The sequence below is a fragment of the Podarcis filfolensis genome (assembly GCF_964270895.1).
Source record: "Podarcis filfolensis genome assembly, chromosome: 10".
In the NCBI taxonomy this organism is placed as follows: Eukaryota; Metazoa; Chordata; class Lepidosauria; order Squamata; family Lacertidae; genus Podarcis; species Podarcis filfolensis.
Window position 1 is genome coordinate 39,827,283 of NC_139612.1, and position 22,484 is coordinate 39,849,766.

Sequence of the window (22,484 nt, forward strand, 5' to 3'; positions counted from 1 at the left end):
GAAAAGCTGACACTATTTTAAAGTCAGTTTCTTCCTTAATGCCCCAGAATTTTGAAAATTCTGTTGTCAAAAATCCAATTAAATCTTCTTGTTCAATTTCTGGGATTGCTCTTAATCTGAGGTTATTCTCACGATTTTTCAATTCCACCATCGAGAGGTAGGCTTGTTGTTCACCAATTTGTTTATGCAAAGGTTTAACTTCACCTCTAACTTCCTCGACCTCTTTTCTAGCTGCCGTTGCAATTTGAACAGCTTCCCCAGCCAAATTACGGTTTTCTTGTGTAGCTCCTTGCAATTTTTCAATTGCTTGTGTATGCTGGGAAACCTGATCTGTCAATTTCTGGATCGAAGATGTAGCTTGGTCAATTTTTGATGATTGGTTGTCAACCTTTTGATTTAAAGCTGCCAACTGCTCCAAGATTTGTTTCAGAACTCCCTCAGATGCTCCTGCTGCCATATCTTCCTCTGCTGGAATTTTAGACTTTTCGGCTTCTGCCTTTTGTACGCCCAGCACAGCTGGAACTGATGATCTGCGTCCCTGAGTCAAAGTTGTTTGTACAAGCTGTGCCTGCTTTTTTTCCTTTTCCTTCTCCTTAGCTTCCTTGGCTTTGGCTGCTCTTGTCTTTCCTGTACCACTCATCAGTCAATGTTCAAGGTCAAATTGTTATTGTCCCATGGGAAAGACAGATCCAATTTAAAAACAATCCAGTGAGAGAGAGTAAACATAAAAAGCTGTTCCCAGGCCTTATATTCCCAAAATCCTCTAGGGGGAGTACCACCAAAGTTTCAAAAAGAAGAAGGCAACTTTTCCGCCATTAAAGTCCCCTGTATGTTAAAAAACAGAAATGCAATAGTCCCAAATGGTAATAAACAAGTCCTGCAGAGTACTTTAAGCTTTTAACAAAGTTTCAAAAAGGTGCCTACAATTTGTATCCAGTCCAGCTTGTTAAAGCTCAAAAGCTCAAGGGTATCCATACGTCTGTAAAAGTTTGTAACAATTTGTAACAGTTCCGCAGTTAAACAGTTTCCCCTCCAGCAGCCCGACGATTTGGAATTTAGCTTTGAATGATCTTACTGGGGAGGATCGCTCCAATTTTCCTTTTAAAAAATTGCTCACAAATAAGTCTATCTTTTCTCGTTAACAGTCACTTCTGAAAGTGCATGAAAGTCCCTCTTTAAAACATCCCTTTTCAGCCGCTTTTCGCTTCTCTGATCCCTTGCTTTGATCTTGTAAGCAGCTCCGGGAGGCGGACTTCCTTTTTAACGTCTCCCGGTTACAGCCAAAATTTTTTTCAAGAATTTACTGCCGAATTTAACGTCCTTACTCACGGGTTTGTTGTTTCAGTCGAATCTTTAAAGGAAGAAAGGTCGGCGCTCATCTGCAACAGCTGCGCGGCTTCACTCCCGCAGAAAGAGCGATGAACTCACAGCACCGCTACCCCTCTTTCACTCCGGAGCCCCTTACGGGGTTCCTTTCGCGATTTCGGGGTCGCTCCAGGTGCCCGCCGAGTCCCACGGCCACGAGCTCACTCTGCTCGTGGTTTTTCTTGATGGGTCGTCGCTGTGCCGCAGCGAAACGACCCTTTCCTGCGGAGCCCCTCTTCAGACTAGAAGAGGACCGCCATTACAGTTTCGCGCCGCCTCCGGAAGTCCGAACTGCCGACCTTCTGACTGGCAAGCCCTAGGCTCTGGTTTAACCCACAGTGCCACCCACGTCCCTAGACTTAAGTTTCCCCAAAGCATCAACTCGGCTTAATGTTGGGGAAATTAAATGGAGCTCTCAGGTGCTCTTGTACCATTTCTGCTTACACTTGTAGCCATCTTCTTCAAAGTAGGGCAACAGCAACTCCAAATGGATGGTGGGCACATATCAGCTCCTCTGATGGTACAGATTATGTCCCAGAGAGCCTCTTCACAGAAAGGTGTTGAAGACATGATCTAGAAAAGTATCTCAATCCATTTCGGTGGGATCTGTCTAGGGCAGCTGGAAACATTACAAGTATTTGGGGGGTGGGAAACGTAAGAGAATTTATACCATTAATCTGCACTGTCAAAGAGTCAGTTCTCACTGATTAAAACCAGCATGTCATCTGCTGCCCAGGTGCCTATGGAGATCGGAAGAATTGAAGCAACATATGCTCCAAGCTCCGACTTTGGGTGGGTTGGAGAGGAAAGGCATGTCCTCGGAAAGTATTAATCTTGGAAGCAGAAAACCAAGTGCATAAATGCATGCAAAACATGAGTTCCCCAAGTATGTGAAAGGTAGACTAAGACTGAACTGTACCTCATCACTTCAATTAAAGTGGCATGAGGGAGTTGGTGACTCAGATCTGAAAAGTAATGGAAAGATATATGGTTCCATGCCATCAATAGTAAGGTTAACCGATCACAGTAAGTAAAATATATAAAAAGAGAAAACGTACAGAAAGCAGCTACTAAAACAGCAACATTAAACCAGAGGAAATGGTTTTGTACACTTTTGGAAGAAATAAAGAATCAAGTTACCCAGAGCACTAAAATTACGAAAGACAAAATACGTTATTTCAGTTAAGTGTTTGGAAAGGAAAGGAATATTAAAATGGGAGCAGATCAATGTCATGATAGTGGCATTTTCTTTTTGGTTTTACAAATGAATTATTCTGTAACCACTCCTGATTATAGATGTTACCATTACACGTTGCTGTCTCAACCAGCAGAGGGCACTGCTAGACAAGACCTCGGCTTTACTTACCTATAATTTAACTACATATAGTGGTACCTTGGTTCTCAAACTTAATCCATTCCGGAAGTCCGTTCCAAAACCAAAGCGTTCCAAAACCAAGGCACACTTTCCCACAGAAAGTAATGCAAAATGGATTAATCTGTTCCAGACTTTTAAAAACAACCCCTAAAACAGCAATTTAACATGAATATTACTTTCTAATGAGACCACTGATCCATAAAATGAAGGCAATAGTCAATATACTGTACTATAAAATAAATAAGACAATATTGTAGATGATTAAAAAATTTTTTTTAAAAATTCTTACCTGCACTGATGATAGTCATTGTTTGGGTGGGGAGCTTTTATCCATTTCCACAGTCACACAATCAATCAGTAGCTGAACTGGGTTCCACATTCCCCAAAACAAAGGCATTAGGCAGAATCCCAAAATTTTCCACTCCCTCCCTCCCAGGTAGGCTTACCTGGCAAGGTGCCACACACCTTGCTACCAGCTGGGAGGGGGGTAAGGGCCGGTAAAGGGCTGGTGTTTGCTTTTCTTACCTGGAGTTCATCACTGGACTTCGCTGTTGGTTAGGTAAGTGTTCCTCGTGGGGGTTTGGGGTCATGGTGCAGCCTGCTAGGCCTCCCGCGACGGGCACCTTTTCCCCCTGGCAGTGAAGGCCAAATCAGGGCACGTTCAGCTTCCAAAAAAAGTTTCATAACCGGAACACCTATTTCCAGTTTTGCAGCGTTCGGGTTCCAAGTTGTTCGTGAACCAAGCTGTTCGAGAACCGAAGTACCACTGTACTAGAATGGGGGGCGGGGGTAGAGAGAGAAGTAAAATGAAGACTTGAAGACATTATCAACAATTTGAGGAAAATTTGAAACATGAGTGGGGTACACCAGGAAAGTTAAGCAGTTTGTAAGGAACTATAATACTGGATCGTTTTACACTTTTCTGAATAATTTGGCACACCTAAGTGCAACTATGTGTTTGTCTTGGTTCTCTGAAAGGAAGGGGAAGAACTGAACAGCTCCCCTCTCTTCGTTTGCAAGTCAAGAGTGGCAGGAGGTGATGTAAAGATAAAAATAGGGCACATGTTAATACTCTTATTATTTACAGAAGTTCAATTTAACAAGCAAGATGAATCCAAAGACATTTACCAGCTGCTTTAAAATAGCTTTGAAGTGGCCAAGAACATACGTGTAATGCTATACATGTTAACTTGACAATAAGCCCAATTGTATTACATTAGATTTGCTCCTGAGTAGACACATAGGATTGTGCTGTCAATGAGCTAGGCCTCTCTTTTCCAGAGTGCATCAAAGTGACACCAGATTCTGCAGTGACAGAGTATCATTTGCCACTTGTGTACAATAGTCATAAATCCTGAGAAGCTGTGTATGGTTACAAATACAAAATGGGCAGCTAGAAACTTAAGGAGCTTCAGTAAAGGAAACTAAAAGAAACTGAAAGCCACTGCTATGCTAATAAGCCACCACAAAGTAGTCCCTTACAGCCATGCAAATGGAAATAAATCAAAACTGGTCTTGCCATTGTTATTTGCTATAGAGCACCAGCAATGTACATTTATATTTAACTACCTTGGGATGAGCTTGTGGTATTTATGTGCCTTTTCCATCTAGAAAAAGCATTATTCAATGAGTTGAGAGTGCTTGCTTATGAAAAATGTGAACCCTGAGAGTTGGTGAAAGTGTTTCTAACTGGTACAAAACCAGACTTGAACATTTCAATCCAGCAATATGTTTTTTTACTGACAGCAGGAAATATTTCAGCTCACAGCAGAAAGACAGATTTTGTGGCTGTTCTTATTTCAGTTATGAACAGAAGAGGGCTCCAAGCTCTGCACTAATTGGATACGGAAAGTGCATGAGTGTTGAGATGCTTCAGTCAACAGTACCAAACATCTCCATGAGTGTATTGGCTACAGCGGAGGCAGGCAGATCATTACGGTCTGCCCCAGGAACATCAGACTATTCTTCCCTGCACACACAGCAAAACACTTTGTTAGGGTTTGCAAAAGTCCCTGCTCTCTGGCTACTGCAGATAGAAGCAGGCCTACCGCCCCTATGATTTGCACATGTACTCAGTTATGCTGATATTTCCAGTTAATGTGAGGCTCTATGTGTACAGTATTCTCACTCCCTTAGCTTACTACAGTAGTGTTTTAATTCTTCACTTCAAACAGATCTTAACTTTTAAATATGTGGAAGAAGCCTTTCTGACACAGAGAATTGCTCACTTCCCCCCAAAGCTGTAAGGATCAAATGAAATGCAATGGCAGCAGTTAAATGTGCTTAAAACACCCAATCATTTAGAAACTACAAAAAGGGGTGAGTGGAAGATTTTTAAAACAAGCTGACAAAAGGAGTGCAAACCTCTTCCCAATCAACTGCAACTTACCTCGCCCATTTCTTTCTATCTATCTATCTATCTATCTATCTATCTATCTATCTATCTAATCTCCTCAAATGAGCTGTGCCTGTATTCTCCAGCAGTGAGAAAGCAGCTTGGGGAGTGACTGAGCAAGATGATGGCTGGAGAAGAAAGAGTTAAGCATCTCTCTTGAATCTCTTGGTGGTATTCAACTAACTTTATCTTTTCAGTGGTGGTGCAGTGGTTAGAGAGTCGGACTAGGACCTGGGAGACCAGAGTTCAATTCTCCGCTTGGCCATGAAGCTCACTGGGTGACCTTGGGCCAGTCACCATCTCTCAGCCTAAGCTACCTCACAGGGTTGTTGTGAGGATTAAATGAGGGGCATGATAACTATGTAAGCCACTTTGAGTCCCATGGAGGAAAAGGTGGGATATAAATGCACCAAATATATAAATAACATTAATTGACTTAATTAAGGCAGGTTCATTAATTTCAATGGGTATACGGTTGAGTAGAACTTAATTCAATACCACCCTCTGATTCCAGGCTCTCTCTGCTGCTTTTCATTATACAAAAACCACAGAGAGAGGCCACTGTGGTATAACATCTTGAACCTTTTCACTGCTTTGTTCATATATTTGGGAACACTGCTTGCTCATTCACTGTTGCTTTCATGAATAAGCTAATGATAGAATACCTAAAACAAAGTTATATTTCAGATAGTAGTTTGCTACTTAACCACAAAGATAGCACTTATGTAACCCCTGTGCATGGACTAAGTGCTTGGATTTTATATTTGAAGTTTTAATGTGCAGTATTAATAATGAACAGCAATCCATCGCACACACAAAAAGCAGAAATGCAGTCTCACTGGTATAGGTCTTTCAAGATTTTAGGGATACTTAAATGATGTTTGCATTGTGTTACACTAACATGGGAATACGTTGGGGGTGGGTGCCTGTAATCTAATTGCATCTGCGTTGAAAGTATCCGTGAATACAGATTGTATTTCTTTTCTGAAAAACACAAGACCCCAAACCAATCCTGGGTACCGCAGAGGTAAAGTACATGCTTTGCATTCTCATTGTCCCAGGGCCCCTTGGCTTTGCCTGCTATTTGTGTGGGACAGGGCTAAAAGGGTGAAATTCAATGCATACTTATTTGGGAATAAGTTCCACTGACTCAGTGGGTCTTCTAAGTAAATGTGATAAAATGACACAATTACCGGTACCGATGGTAGTTCCTTAGTTTTCTACAAATTCAGTTGTCCTTACCAAAATGTTGGTTTCACTCTCTCATTTTAGGTAGGTTAAATGAATTAGATAGCAACAAGCTGTCCTCCTTCATTCACCAGATTGCAGTCAGGAGTACAAAGGCCTCAACAGGTTTCCCTCACAATTTTATTATCTTAATTGCATCTAAAATGCTTTGCAGCCATCAGCAAGCTTAAACCTGATATTCCTGTTTCCCCATCTAGAGGCTAGATTGTTTGTTTATTGTTAAGTGGGTGGAGCAGGTGTAATAAACCTTAATCTGTTGTACATTATAATTAGCAGGTGCAGAAATTAAGAGAAAATACCACTGTCTTTTCAATTGGTTCTACAGAAGCACGCTATTAGACAGGTAACAAAATTTAATGCACATATAAATTGTTCCTGGGTAATGGACTGGATTAGAGCTAATAAACTCAATAAATTAAAATAGAAGATAGCATTTCAAGGCTTTTGTTTTATTGCAAGCTTCACCTTTTGAAGAGTATGGCATAAATTCCATAAGGAACCAAACTAGTAATTTCTCTCACCTGCCTCCAACAATTCCTTGTAGGTTTCCACTTCTTCATATTCTTCAACCATGTCCCAGCCCCGAGCAAAATAAAAAGGTGTGGATTCAAATTCTTGCCTAGCAGGTGTCTGGGATCACCCCAAAACGGTTGTTAAGGAAGAGGCAACTCCTCCAACTGGACCATCACCTTTAAAGACTGAGTAAGATACTGTCATCCCTCGTCTGTACTTCTGTTGTAAAATGAAAATTGTCATTAGCCATGGTTCTCAATAGACACCATGCTTTATCCCTTGGCAACTCTATGGTGAAAGTCAATTCCATTTTATACCAGAATTGTACAAAATGGTGTTAAGAAGATACCTGCTGGGCTTCAGGTTCAACTCAGGTTATCAACCAAATCTAGTTAATATATTTTATCATCATTATAATCAAGAGCAACATTTCTGCAGCAACACTGCATGGTTACATCAAGGAATTGCAATATAATTATTCTGTTGTTATAGCATGGCTATATAACTTCAGTGTAAGCTAAGCCACATGCTGTCTCACAAACTAATTGTACCTTTGCATGGGCATGTTCACACCCAAGAACAATGTATATGTGGGGGGGGCAGGGGCGGGGAACTGAGCTACAAAGAGCCCGAGGAAATAAAGGTGACTGAAAAATCAACGCAGCCAAGTATTCCTGAAGTTTATTCTTGCCAAGCATTCCCGATGTTCTAATTGGAGAAGAGCCCATCCTGTGGCAGGGCCAGAAAACAGGTCTTCCTATGCTAAGTCTGAACTGAAAGCAGGAAGGAGAGAAATACTATGTTGAAAGCCAAGTGCTAGTTTTTTCTTCCAAGACCAAAGAAAGCAGCATGTGGAAGGCGGGCAGGGATACTTCCTCCCACCCCAACATAATAGTTGACACTGGCACACAGAGCTAGACTTGCATGGGTGCCATTATGTAAAACCTGTTGGGATCCGAGTCTCAAAGTCTGTGTTGGCTCAAATGGAGGAAGGAGTGGCATGCAGCACACTTCCTGAATTCTCAGAATTACTCACTTTCTGCCTGAATTCTCAGAATTGCTGATTTCTTTAAAAACACAAAAAACAAGTTTTCGTCAAACCATCAGATATACATAATAACCTTAAGCCAATATGTACTAAAGCAAATAAGAACATAAAATTTCCCCACCCCATAATATCCAATTTTAAGGCAAACATAAGATTTCAATGGCCAGTTCAAGGCTGGAAATAATTCTGGAAATAATTCCGGATATAAACAAATGCAGCCATAGTCTGGGAACCCCATCTTTCATCCATGTGATAGATAAGCATAGAGTTAGTTAGTTAGTTAGTTGCTTTCTGTTTCACAACAAACTTCTGCGTTAAATTTGTAGTTATGAATAAAGAATTCTTTTAAGGTGGGGAAACAGATTGAGAATTGCTTACTGAAGAGTATCCAGAGAGTTCAAAATACAGCAGGGAAATAAATACTACAAGCACATTGGGAACGGTAATGTTGCAGGATAATTTTTTGTTAGGACCACAGCAGGGGAGGAACGGGTTAGACTCACACCCTGCAACTGCTATGCCTACGATGATCCCAATTATCAGCCCTTCTATTTGCATTTTTTACAATTTGCATGTTAATGCAAAGATGTATTTTTAAATATTGCATCTAGTCTGGCCTTCAGTATAAGGCAAATTCATGTGTTCAATTTAATTGGCATACTTTTTTTCAGGAAAAACAGTAAAGTTGTCATGTTATTTGTCACATTCTGCTATGCCACTTTGGTTACAAAAAAAATTCTTGCTTAAGTGAGAAAATATGTGAAGAGCCTCAGCAATACTGCAGTAAAAAAGGGTCTCAAGTACAAGCATGTATATTCTCTTTTCAGTAAGGAGTCGGAAAAAGTTTGCATTTGTGCAGTGCTTTTTTCTGGGGGTACGCAGGGATATGCATACCCCTAAACATTTTGTGAATCTAAGTTTGGCCTCATTGCGGGGCAGTATTTCAATATGAGTAGGAAAATGAGAGTACCTCTAAACATTTTTATTTTAGAAAAAAAAAATCACTGCATTTATGTGTTGCTTTGTTTTCTCCCTCTCAAGGATCTCAACTCTGGTCCCCTGTAGTCCAAATTCAACACACTGTTAATTATGTAACATTGTCTTCCATTTGTCAGAAAACATATTACACCTTCCCATAGCTCATTGAATGTAACCCTGTTCTCCGAATCTTCATTTTTGCAACGAGCAGGGCAAAAGAGGAAATGTATTTTAAGCTTTTACTCTCATCCAGTCTGTAACTCGTTGCTAGAAGGCGTTTACCAGTTTGACAGTACAATCCTAACCAAATTTATTCAGAAGAAAGCCTGAGTTCAATGTGGCCCCCTCAGGCACACCTCTTGGTACTCACCAAGGCCTCCTGACCCTAACAAATATTTAGATTGAGGGTTTTTTTTTGCTTTGGGGGTTGGGAAATCACCTATTTTGTTTTTGGGTCTGTGTATATTTGTTTTGGGTACATATGTGTTTGGCTTACGGGTTTGTTTTCTTTTTATTGGCGTGCATGTGTGATTCTGAGCATTACTGTTTTTTATTCCTCTGCCAGATGGGTATTTTGCCATGTCTGTCTACAGTTTATTGGATTTCCAAATGTGCCCCAGGCCCCCCCCCCAAATTGAGACCCCCAGCCCTAGCAAGTGTGGTTAAGTTTGCAGCCAGGCTTCCATCAAATCACTCACCATGGCCCTTGCTGCACTGGCCACACCCTTCAGAAGGTGTGGAGAGGGAGGGAATCAAACCAGTCTCTCTGTAGGTTAGAAAATGCTTGTTATCTTATCTACATTAATAAACTGGAGCCAAGAACTCAGGTTGAAAACAAGACTGGGAGAATGGAAGGTGGAGCTTGATTCACTTTCAGTCTACAATCCTTGCGATCACTGAGAAATGTCAGAACTGAAAGTTGCTTTCTAATCTGGAAGGGTCTAGAACAGGGTGGATAAAAAGCAATGATTTTTTTTAAAAAAAAATCTATTATTTTTAAAAAAATTATTATTCCGAAAATGAAACCTCCATCTGGTTGTAAATATTAAGATTATACCAGCAAGAATGAGTCTTTCTGTAAAAAAATATGATTTAAATCAAGTCTTACTGAATAGTGATTTAAATCAAGTCTTACTGAATAGTGATTTAAATTGATTTGATTTAAATCAAATCCATCCTGGTCTAGGATAAATAAAGAAACAGAAACAAATGAGGAAGTCAGGCAAATAATCAGGTTGCATACTTTTTTTTTCTTTGGTAGGGATTCCAACTTCAAGTTCCCTAAATGATACAACTTCTTTTTTTTTTTAAGATCACTTGTATTTCCAAACAAAAGACAAAGGTTACATTTCAGCTGGCTGATGAAAAACCTTTAATATACTTCAATGTATTTTACTGGTTGAGCCAATGCATTCAGAAGTCAGCATCGCTGAGTTCAATAGAGCTTACTCCCAGGTAAGTATGGACAGTACAGCAGTCATGCCCCCCAAAATTCATATTTAAGATACCAAATGATTTCTTATTGAAACACTGCCATCGCATCCTTCATTTTCGTACCAAATTTCTTCCAGAAAATTAGACTACATCTCACTAGCAAAAAAAAATCTTCATTTCCCCACTTTTTGAGGTTTACATAAGAATACAGCTAGTCAGGCCAAAGGCCCATCTAGTCCAGCATCTTTGTCCTCAAAGGGGACAAGCAGATGCCTGTATAAAGCCCCTAAGCAGCAGCAGTCTCCCTATTTGATTCCCATAAACTAGTGTTCAGAGGCATACTGCCTCTTGAAGTGGAGGTAGAACATAGCCTTCTTTTCTAGTAGTCATTGACAGCCTTATCCTTCATGAATTTGTCTAATTCTCTTTTAAAGCCATCCATGTTGGTGGCCATCACTATATCTTGTGGGAGTGAATCCTATCAACTACATGCTGCGTTGATTTTATCTGTCCTGAATTTTCCGGTATTCAGGTTCAATTTGGAAGTGAGAACAGCAGGGGAAAAGAAGGGGGATAACTCAAAAAGTTTTGAAAAATACCGTGACATATTAAAATACTAGCCCAAGAAACAAATATTGAAAGCACTGCCACACAATCCTAAATATGAAAATAACAACAACTGGACCCACCAGCTGCTATTACTCCAGAGGGAGGCTTTCTGTTCTCTGCATTTCAGTACTACAGTCACTAGAGGGGAAAAGCAGATTTTGTTCTCAATTAAATGCTGCAAGATCCCATAATTTTCCTAAGTAGTGATTAGGGTACTGTACTATGTACTGTTCTAGAATCAAATCCCCAATCGGTCTTGAAGTTCCCCAGCTGACCTTGGGCCAGTCACATTCTCTCCCTGCCTAACCTACCTTTTGCATGGTTAGGCCAAAAAAGTGAGAACCTTGGAAGACTCCCTGAGTTCCTTGGAGGTAGAACATAATAAAAGAATAGGTAATTAATTAATCTACTTGCCAAAGTACAAGAACTCAAATGAGTCTTTTTTCTGTAATTAAATCTGAGGGAGAGTAACTTCCTCTGTATTTTTATATTACTTGCCCCATAACCCTTTGGAAATCCTTTTTTAGTGACCCCATATTTCTCTTTACAGCAGGAAGCTGAAAAGGTTTCTTGAAAATTCAAACAAAGGATCATGAGAAAGCAATTTAGTGGCAGAGAAAGTCTAAAGATGCTGTTTATATCTAAAAAAAAATATTAACAAACAAAAACTGGATGAAGTCACGTACCACAAATACTTAATAAAGACGTATTTGTCTCGGAATACATTGCAGAATTTTTTCAGGATGAATCAGATGGGCTTAAGGATTTTTTTCAAGTCTAAAACTAGGCCATATTAAATGAAACTGTCTTCCATAACAGATTTGTTCCCAACTGTGCTTTGAATTTTTAAAAACACCCACGGACCTGTTCTGCTGACATTAATTCTAGTACATACAAGACAAACCAAAAATGTAGGAAGTGCCTTAGGAATATTTACAAAGTTGTTGTCCCCCAGAAGGGAAACTAATGTTTCTGAACTAGAATTATTAAGTTATCCAATGCCAATAAATTATAGCTTAACTATAAGGTATATCTGTCACATAATTGTATACTTAAGTAGTAACAAGTTTTAACACGTGGATATATCTCAGAAGGTGTTTACTACACATAATTTGATAATCATGCTTAGTCCTATGCAATTTACTCAGAGGTAAGCTCAGAGTTCACAAGGTAAGCTCATTAAATAAGTTCATGGTTCACAAGGAACTAGGCCCAGGATTGGAGCCCAAATTTGAAGACAACAAAGTAGTAAATAGAAATCCAATGCACTGAAAATGTACTTTTAACCATCTAGTGCTAGAAATAATGTACTCATGGGACAAAGTGCTCTAAACAGATATGCTTGCAAATTACTTTTCTCAACTCAGTCAAAAGCAAGAGATTTTAATATAGCATTAGAATTAGAAACATGGAAATCTACAATGCCGTTTTCTACTTTGCCACCACAGCCGTCTTGAACTGGACAAATAGCCAGTTACATATTACTCTCTACATGATGTGTTCAGGAAATGAATTAACACCTACAAATTTTAAAAACCCATATAAACCAGATCCTGAGCATGTTTACTTAGACACAAGTTCCAGTGGAAATTGCTTCCTGGAAAGTAACCCAAGAACCGTGGCCTTAGCTAGAAGCAAACCCCAATTATTTGAAGTAAACGTAGGGGGATCAAAGTACTCCCTATTCATAACAATTGCTTACAACAGACAGATACAACGTAGTTTGAAGCACACATAAATATTTTACTTATTTATCTAGGAAACTTGCCTTTTCAACATAACAATTCAAAAAGTGGAACAAAAATGAAAGCAGGATACAATCCAAAAATAACAAACCTATCAGAAGAAAATAATAAGTGGGAATGGAATACAACAACCAAGAAAACCGATCAGGTATTTAAACCATAAAATTTATTTATAAACCATAAAATGCCTGTCAAACTGAACAAGTCTCTGAAGCCCATTTAAAGGAGTCACAGTCCTAAATTCTGGTAAATGGTCTTTCGTGAGGCCATTGGCTCAAACAACCTGAGAGCCATTCCTGAGAAAGTCCTCTCTATGGCAGCCACTAACCGTGATAGGCAATAGCACTGTAAGGAGGCAGGTACACATGAAAAAAGATACTCTTCCTCAAATACCCTAGTCCCAGATCACTAAGAGTTTTAAGGGTGCAATCATAAACACTTTTAACTAGGGAGTAAACCTCTCAAAGACAGTGGGACTTACTTCTAAGTAAACATGGAAAGTACTGAATTGCGAAGTTAAGAACCAGCCCCTTGCATAGGAACCAAATGCAGATCAGAGGAGCTCACACAGAATTGGCATTATATGGCCCTAAATCCCAAAACTAGCCTGGGTGCTGCATTTTTAAAAGGTATGAGCCTTTCATTATTTTCTCAGCTTTAGTAATAAATGTGAAGAGATTTTATTTTTGTATTTCCATGTAACAAACTGTCTTGCAGCAGATGGGTTTTATGTTGGTGTATTGTTTATGTTTCCATTGTTATGCTGTTTTACTTCCTCCATGGGGCTTCTTTATTTGTAATTGTTTAATTTAAATTGCACAGAAAGGGTAGGGTTTATGCTTTCTAAGTAAAATAAAAGTCAAATGTAATTCAAGGCCAGCATTACATGGGCTTCACCCTCCTGCCAGCCTGAGGAGGGAAAGGTGTAAAGCATGATGAACACCCTGGATTTTCTATTTAAAATAAAAATACAGTGGAACCAAATGCTTGATGTGTGATGTGGCCCTAAGTCTGAACCCTGTATTTACAACCATTCAGAGCTGCAGTTTAAGGCTGCAATTCTACACACACTTCACTTGGGAGAGAGTATCTTTCATCTTTTATGTTGTGAACCGCCCTAAGATCTACAGATACAGTGCTATATAAAAATTTAATAAATAATAAATAGTAATAATCTCACTAGGACCAAATTCCACATAAACATGACTGGGGCTTGCTTGGGATAACATGCCACACATTCATAAATGTGATATCTCTATCACAATAACATTTTGTGTTGCTTTCCTGCCGCCACAAAAGTTAAAGAAAAAGATTTAAGCACACCATTGTTTTATTTTCAGTGCCTAAGGCATTATCTTACTAAAGATTGATTGATTGATTGATTATTCAGTGCCCAATAGTAATTTATAGAGTAGACCTCTCATTAACAATATTTCACTGCATTCAGTACCAACTAGTAAAACAGGTTCCTAGTCTTTTACAGGTTCTAAACCACCACAAGCAGGTGCCAAAAGGTTTTTCTTAATACACATCCTTAAAGTAAACAGTGATGGTGTGTTTGTAGGAACCTGTTTTCTCTGTCCATGCATATGATGCAGTATCAAGCCCAATGCCAATTACATGGGGAAATTCTCCAACAAGACAGAAACAAATTGCCTTCATTTCGTGAGCTTTACTAAACTTGGTGAGGTGGTGGGATAATGTTTGGTTATTCACAGTGCACCCCTTATGGGCAATTTCATTTTGTTCACTAAGAGGAATGGATCAATTGTATCCTTAGCCACTTTGCAACCCAAATCCTATGTTTATTTGGAATGAAGCCCCACTGTGTTCAACAGGATTTATTTACAAGTGAATGTACAGGAATAAATCATTAGAAATGACTATAGATTTTCCCCAGTACAAACTCACTGGCACACAATGCCCATTCCTTCTGGGGGAAACAAGCAGATCTAAAACGGCTAGCTTACCACATTTTGAAGGAATGCACATTACCTATTCGACCATTAACAACAGCGATTTCGTTGCCTCTTAAACTGGCACCTCTGGGCCACTGCACACTTTCGAACGGAAAGCACCGACCGATCACCGTGTCACAATCGCACACACGTACTCGGCGAAGGCAGTGTACACGCAACGCGAAGCTGCGCAGCCAATGGAGGCTTACCAGAGTACGTACACGCGTCTGCCACGTACACACAGAACAGATTCGCGCGCCATCGACACGCAGGTTCGGCCTAGCTCCCCGCGATGAAGGAACGGTCACATATCTCCAGTCAGCCCGACCAGTTTCGTACGACACATTTCATAGAATCGTCAGTTGAAAGGGACTCCCAAAGTCATCTAGTCCAACCCTCTGCAATGCAGCCGTCCCCGGGTGGTCTCGAACCACCAACCTTCTGGTTAACAGCCAGATGCACTAACCCATTGGGCCACTGGCACGTTTCTCCGGTCAGTTCTCTTTCAATAACTACAGACACCAGAATCTCTCTGACAACAACAACAAAAGCTGCAGCATCGACTCTTTTCCATTGGCAACCGGTCAGTCGGAAGAAATGGCTGCTTCCTAGCAATTGCAAAAAAAACCATTTTCAGGGGCGGGCGGGCGGGCAGGCGGGCAGGCGAGGCTGTTATTCAGGGCGACAGGAGCTTATGTTTTGTTTTTGCAACCGCACCACTTCTCTCCCACTCCTATTGTGAGGAGAGCGCGAGAGAAAGGAGCGGCGGCCGCTGCTGCTGCTGCAAGACGAGCCCCATTGAAAGCCGAGGCGCAGGAGCCGGGCTGTCACGTGACGCGGTTCCTGGAAAGTTCTTGGAAAGCGGCCTTTGCATTTTTACCATTCGAGGAAGGGAGGGAGGGAGCGAAGGAAGGCGGCGCAGGAGACGGGCAAAGGAGGCGGCGGAGCCGAGCACAAACTCGCTCCCGACGACGCGCCTCCTTGTTTTGAAGTTTGCAAGCTGCAGTCGAGCTGAGAAGCCATGCAGGACCCCCGCCACCCCCACCCCCCCGTTGAAAGCTGCCGGCCCCAATTCCTTCAGAGCAAATAAATAATAATGCAGCGAGTCCGGGGGGGGGAGGGGTGTTTGAAGCGTTCCCCACGTGCATTCTGTCCTCTTCGTTATGCCTGCCTCTCTCTCCCCCCCCCTCACCCCTACCCGGCGGCGGGGTTGGTAGTGTGTGCGCGCGCGTGCGCCAGCGAGAAAATCCCTCCAGCCCGCCGGGAATTGTTTGCTGGGCGTCACGGCGTCACATGCAGATTTCCTGCCCTTGGTAGTAACAGCCCTTTGCAGAGAAGAATAACCTGCGCTCGCCTGCCTGCCTGCCCCCGCTGCGAGAGAGCCAGGCTTGCCGGGGGCTGGGGGGGGGGGCGTGTGGAGAGAGACAGAGCCGCCGCTGCTGGCCGATCCGTCTCCGCCTAGCCAGCACCGCGCTTCTCCCTCTTGCAACAAAAGCGAGGCTGGCGGGCGAGCGCCTGCGTTGGCCTCCCGGGTTCCCAAAACAAAGGCGAGCTCCTGCAAGCGCCTTCGGCCAGTGCGGGGAGGGGGAAGCGGGGAATCCATGCGGCGCTTGCAGGCGGAGGTAAGTTTTCCGGAGTGCGCGCGGCGCCCCCCCCCCCGGCTAGCCCCCGGGGCCGCCCACCGCGTGTTTCCTCGACAGCAGCCCGCGCGCCTGGCTGCCTGCAAAGCGAGGAGAAGGCGCTCCACCTTGAGGCCAGCCAGAGGGAGCCCGATCGCGCTGTCCCGGGTCTGGCCCAGGTGGAAACCGGCGAGGGGCCCTTCCCCACCTTCTCTAGTGCTTGCCCGAAGGCGGGAGAGCCGCCTCCCCTGCGAGGAAATCGGGGCGAAGCGGGAAGGACCTCTTGCGCTCGCTCTCCTTTCAGCGGATGCTCTGCAAGGCGCCCCAGCCTAGCGGGATTCCGCAGGAGCGCTCCTAAGCGGCCACCGGCTCTTTTTCTCTCCCGCAGGGTTGCAGGTTGCTGGCGGCCGGGATCCGGATGGGCTGGGGCAGCCGCCGGGGCCTCGGGGCCGGGGCACGGCGCTCCTAGCTCGCTCGCTCGCCCTCCCCCTCTCCCAAACCTCGAGCCCCCAAATGACCCTGCGCACGGACGAATCCTCGGATGGCACCGACAGGACTGGGCCCCAGTGGGAGGCTGCCGGAGCGGCAGTGGCGGCGGAGCCTTCCGAGGAGGAGCGCCTGGAGTTCGCCATGCGGGAGTTGAGGCTCGCAGGTAAGTCCGATTGGGAGCAGTCGTGGCCTTGGCGGGGTGAAGGTCCCTCCGGGGTTGCCCCGGGGTGACCAAAGAGGAAAAGGCTGGGGGTTTCTGCTTTTGCTGCGCTCCCCGGACAATGGCCAGATACAAAGGGGGGGACTTGTGCGGTTGTGGGAACCGGAGGGGCTCCCCGCCTCCTTCCCTGCCAGTGCCTTCGGGGCTGTAGCGTGGGAAGGGCTGGGAGGAAAAGCGGACCTGGATCGGGTTCCCGAGAGGACGACCGCGACATCTGCGCGCGTTCTGTAGGATCGGGAAATGGGACGCGCAACTTCGGGGGCCGCGCGTCGGGGGAGGAAGAGCAAGAGCTTGGGCTCGAGATGCGAGTCAAAAATACCCCGCAAGCCTGAATGCTCCCCCCTCCTCCCCCCTTTGCCGTTGAGGAGGCTCCCTCGAAAGCTGCGTCGCGGTTTTCGTTCCGATCATTCGCGACCTAAAATAATGAGCGGAGCGAGGTAGAAAATCACCCATCTTGTATAGTGATCTCAGGGCGAGGCTTTGCGAAGGAGAAGAAAACGAAAAATCCACTCTCTCCCTTTCTAAGCATTAAAGAAACTTCTATAGTGGTGTGCCACAACTTCGTTGTGTCTTGGCTTTCACGTTTCGGATTGGGAGGCGGGGATACGTGTGGATTACAGTGGTACCTCGGGTTACAGACGTGTATTTTGCGGGGTGTCGCTATTAGGATTGCTTCAAGGATAACGGTGCCTCTCAAAGGCTGTCTTTTAACTTGTTGGGCAGCCTTCTCAGTGAATCGAGAGTCGCTGGAGACTTTCTGGGGAAACAGAACTGTCTTGTGCAGAAAACAGTTTAATTTGTTCAGTGTAGTTATGGAGCAGAATCTCTCACATGGACAGAATATTCGCTTAAAGTCTTTCAGCTTATTATGTCCTACATTTCTTCCAGGAAAGGCTTTTCAAGAGGGCAGTGATTAGAATTTTACTGCCTTGTCATGGGAATTTGTGCGAACAAAGAAAACAGTTTTACTACAAAAGCTAGACAGCAAAATATTCTCTTTAGTTTTAAAAAAAGATTGAAGATGTGGGAAGTTATTACCTGAAAGGGATGGTTTCCCCATCCCTGATTTGTTTTGCCCAAGATAAAGAAGAATCTTTGGCTGTAAGTATGCCTGCATCTGTAAAGATTATATTGTGCTTTGCTGTTGTGCTCTCTGCATATAGTTTCAGGCATCAGAACGTGGTTGGGGTACTTTGGGGTTAAAGTTACTGTTAATCAAATAAGACACATTGCAGGATAGCATGAGCTTAAGTACTTCTGTCACTTGTTATAGCACTTGAGCAGACCAATTCTGTGCACACAGCTGACTCAAGTAAGCCCCTCAGTGTTGAATGGGACTTATTCTCAGGTAGAGACATGCAGGACTGCAGAGGAAAATTGTTCTTGTCCTTGAGACAGGCCCCTTTCACTAAGAGTGAGAGACAGTGAGTTGTTCAGGGCCACCCAGTAAGTGTTTGGTTCAGTAGTGACTGGAAAGGGGTGGGGGTCCTTCTAGTGGAATCCACTTGAGTAACTTTGTTTTCCTCCTCTTATCAGGATGGTACTGGGGTAACCTGAGTGTTGTAGAAGCCAAGGAGAGATTACAAGATACGTCTGAAGGGACTTTCTTGGTCAGAGACAGCTCGCACTCTGAGTACCTGCTTACTATTTCAGTAAAAACGTCAGTCGGACCTACCAACCTACGCATAGAATTTCAAGATGGCAAATTCCGACTGGATTCCATTATCTGTGTTCGGTCAAGGCTCCGGCAGTTTGACAGTGTGGTCCACCTGATTGAATATTACGTTCTTATGTGCAAGGACAGAAGAACTGCGTCTGAAATGCCTTCCAATGGAACAGTCCACCTGTATTTGAATAAACCTCTCTATCATTCAACTTCATCTCTACAGCACTGCTGTAGGGTAGCTATAAACAGATACACTAATGAGATCCAGGAACTTCCTTTGCCAACAAGACTGAAGGAATTCTTGAAAGAATATCAATATCGGATATAAAGATATCATCTACTCTGCCTCGCTTTTTTTAAAAAAGATATGAATACAGTTTTATGAAATCAAAAGCCCTGTGCAGTCAGCTGCAAAAAAAAATGTATTGTGTAAGGTCATTCTGAAAATAGCCAAGGTAATCTTTATGTGTAGAAGTGGTATGGGGTGATGTAACTTGAACTCAGGACTCCACAGTCAAAACTTTGCAGCTGAGTAATCTCTGCTGTTTCTCCTGATTGGCCAGTCTCTTAAACCTCATTGAGAAAAGTGCCTGTGTTGCAGTGAGGTTGAGATGTGAGCAGAGGAAAGGTTTGTCATTCTTCCACATCCATGCCTTCCTTTGGCTCTTAAAATCCTACTCCTTTATATTGGGGCAGTCCTGCATCTAAAAGTCAGGTCTACCAACCTGTATATTGTTTGGCTCTGCCACATTTGACTGGTTTTCTCTTTTGAGAACCAATGGGAGCATTCTTCCTGTACTACCAACAACAACAAACTAATTCAAGCGTTCTCTTAGTGGTGTGGCTGTCTTTGAAAAATCACTTCTGTACGAAGGGTGGGATTTGTGTGGTTCATCACCAGTGATGTCATAGGCGTTACCTAACGCATGTCCCTGAGACTTGTGCAACCGTATTGCAAATAGCAATCTCGATCGATACAGTACCTTGTGGGAGATTCACATTTCCCAGTGACAAAATACTGTAGTTCGAGAGCTGAGAAGGTGCAAGTGTCTTCTCACCAAAAGGGCTAAGGTGAGAGCAAACATCTGGATCCCATGCAGCAAATGACTTCCTAACTGCATTTATGGTACTCCAAACTTTTCAGAATTTCTGTAGGAGAACCTAGATACTGGGACATAAATTTCCAGATGAAAATAAACAACTGGCACAGAAGTTCTTGGTGGGGTGGCAGTTCTATAAGGAATGGGTTAACTGTCTGATTTTAAGATGAGCTTGAGGCTGCCTAAGATGCTGTCTTCTTACAGCATTAATTGCAGCATGTTCATTCAGTTAATACCTTGTTCATTTTAGTTTATGGCTGAAAATTGGGACATTGTAGAACATAGTGGATATTTTTACAACATTATAACACCAGAGTTTTGTTCATATTTACCCCCAAATGTTGACCTAGCAATGCTTTCTGATTCTGATTAACTTATGAAAACCTTCTGATCAGCCCTACTCATTTTTGCTCGGAAATAAGTGTTCTTGGGTTGCAGCCAAGTCTCATTTGGACTGTTCATGGAATAGAGTTCTAAGCAGACGTGATTAGGATCAGGTTGTAAGACAGCTAATCACATTGAACCAGAATTAATGGACTCTGCTTACTTGTATATAGCTACAATGATCTCCCTTCAATGTATGGGGACTGTACTACATTGAATAATCTAATTAAAAGGGAACCTTATTTCAAATAAAGCTGAATTGAAAAAGCAAACCCTTCACTCTCTTTTACAAGGGCCCAGTGGATCATTTTTATATTAGGGTAGTATACCAAGGTTTTTGTTAGTGTGACAGACTCCTTTTTTGTTTTAGATCCACTTACTGCCTATAATAGGCCTCCCTTGAATAAGACTTTATATAAGCCTAAACTGCGGCCTTGCAGTTGTGGTTTCCATGCCTGATCATGGATAGCAGCAATTATAACTTCCTTCTACAATGTAGAATTTTTTTATTCTTATTTCCTTGAAATGCAAGAAAGTTTGTGTGATCTAAAAATTGTGTTTTCAAGGCTGTAGCTGTCAGATTCCAGATTGTATTAAATAAAGTAAACAATTGCAGAGGCTGCATGTCCTTAATGTGTTTGGGTTATTCGAAAAGTATCTTGTACAGTGCTTAAAAAAAAACATTCCTTGCCTTCCTTCATCTCCACTGACAAATATGTGACAAAGAGAAATCTCATTATATCACATTTTGTACACATTTATTCAAAAATTAGGTAACTAACATTGTGATTGGTGGTGTTAGTTCTAGTGTACTTTCTGTGCTCCACAGTGTTTGTCTAGTGTATTCCCACAACAACATTAAAGTTTAAAAGCACCAAATGTGTTACTGAATTTCCGCAAGTCAAATACTACTACATATTAATACATGTTGTAGCGTTCATAATTTGGCACCTATGAAGTTAAATAGAAGGGTGGTCAATCTTAAGTCAGGTCTTGCTGGATCAGACCAAAGATCCATGTACTCCAGCATATTATTTTCCCCCAGTAGCCTGTCAGCTGCCTTTGGGAAGTCCACAAGTAAGGAAATAGATTTTCCTCACAGTGGTGACCTAGCATCTGGTATTCAGTGGCGTTCTGATGGTGAACCAGAAGGCTCTATCATGCTTGATAGTGATTTGTAAACCAACGCTCTTGTCTATTAGAGCTGTCTGAGCTAGTGGTCAGCACCGCAGCATACAGCTGAATTCCATGAATTCATTATGTGTTGTGTGAAGAACGAATTGCTTTTGTCTGTCTTGTCAGTCTGCTTGTTAGCCTGCACTTTGAACGTTGGTTTTATGAACAAAGGGGGAAATGTTTCTATCTGCTTGCTTTATACTAGGCATATTAGCTGCATACGACATTGTACTGTAAAATCCCATGCAAGTTTACTCAGAAGTCCAGTGGTACCCAACATTGCTTTAGGACTGAAGTTGGGGGCTCCTTGTATCTATATTCTGCTTTCCCCCCTTTCTAGCTGAAGTTTAAATATGTCATGACGAGAAGAAGCAACAAAAACTCCGATCTCCTGAAGATTTCTCAGCCCTGCAACAGATAGTAAGGCAAACTTTATTTTTATTTTTTTACCCCTGCCCTCCAAAGCTTTGGTTAATCTGCAAGAGTTAGAGTAAGACCACACATTTATTGAGTACACAAGCAGTCTTGGTCTTCCTTGGGTATATATTTGTGGTGATAAATGTAGGTGATCCACAGAGATAATGAACATGGGTGGCAGCAGTTTATGTGATTTGGCCAAATCTGTGCTCACTTGATTTCTACATTCCTTTGTTTTGGGCAACTTTGTCAAGCAGAACCTTCTGTCTCTTGAATCAAGTAATGATGGACTTGCAATGTGAACGATCATCCCAGAGGGTCAGGAACAAATTGCATGTTAACGTGGTGATCTGCCACATCAAGGAACTAATGTGCTTCCTTCAACCCAGCTGCTATCTGAACTATATCCCTGTATCCACTACATGGTTCAAAAGGACTAGGGGAGGGGGACGACTCACTTCTCACAGGGTGCTGAATATACAGGAGAGCAAGATGTTTTGTGTCCATTCTGGCTGAACCTAAGGAAAGTGTAAAGGTCCTGGCTCTTGGTGGGGTGCCTTAATGGAGCTGGCAAATGTTAAAGCCTGATGATTGATGGTGCTGACACAAATACATACGTAGAGAATGCCAGTACCATTTGTTAAGTGCAAGAAGTTTTGCTAATGAAACCTGGTTCTGGGATATGTGAAAAAGAGTAAATAACAAGGGTCTAGATAGGGAACCTGTAGCCCTGTAGCTGTTATTG

The 22,484-nt window shown here is 42.6% G+C and overlaps 1 protein-coding gene and 1 long non-coding RNA gene across 4 annotated transcripts in view; one reads left to right on the top strand and one right to left on the bottom strand.

Annotated features, from left to right (window-relative positions):
* The window catches only part of LOC310743325, a 21,923-nt gene extending 7,906 nt beyond the window's left edge, over nt 1-14,017 (bottom strand). Inside the window, exon 1 of the long non-coding RNA XR_014538948.1 lies at nt 1,665-14,017. This is a non-coding gene — a long non-coding RNA (uncharacterized lncRNA). The remainder of the gene's footprint in view (nt 1-1,664) is intronic.
* Nucleotides 14,018-14,120: 103 nt separating this feature from the next.
* Nucleotides 14,121-20,761, top strand: SOCS2 (suppressor of cytokine signaling 2). 3 transcript variants are annotated; one of them, XM_083573489.1, is made up of 3 exons: nt 14,121-16,290; nt 16,676-16,939; nt 18,533-20,761. In XM_083573489.1, exons 2-3 carry the CDS (start codon nt 16,801-16,803, stop codon nt 18,988-18,990), a joined length of 597 nt encoding a protein of 198 aa, XP_083429615.1. In that variant the 5' UTR covers nt 14,121-16,290; nt 16,676-16,800; the 3' UTR covers nt 18,991-20,761. The 3 variants fall into 3 exon arrangements, with proteins under 3 accessions (XP_083429615.1, XP_083429616.1, XP_083429614.1); XM_083573490.1 differs by having other exon boundaries at nt 14,121-16,215; XM_083573488.1 differs by having other exon boundaries at nt 14,121-15,981.
* Nucleotides 20,762-22,484: the final 1,723 nt, after the last annotated feature.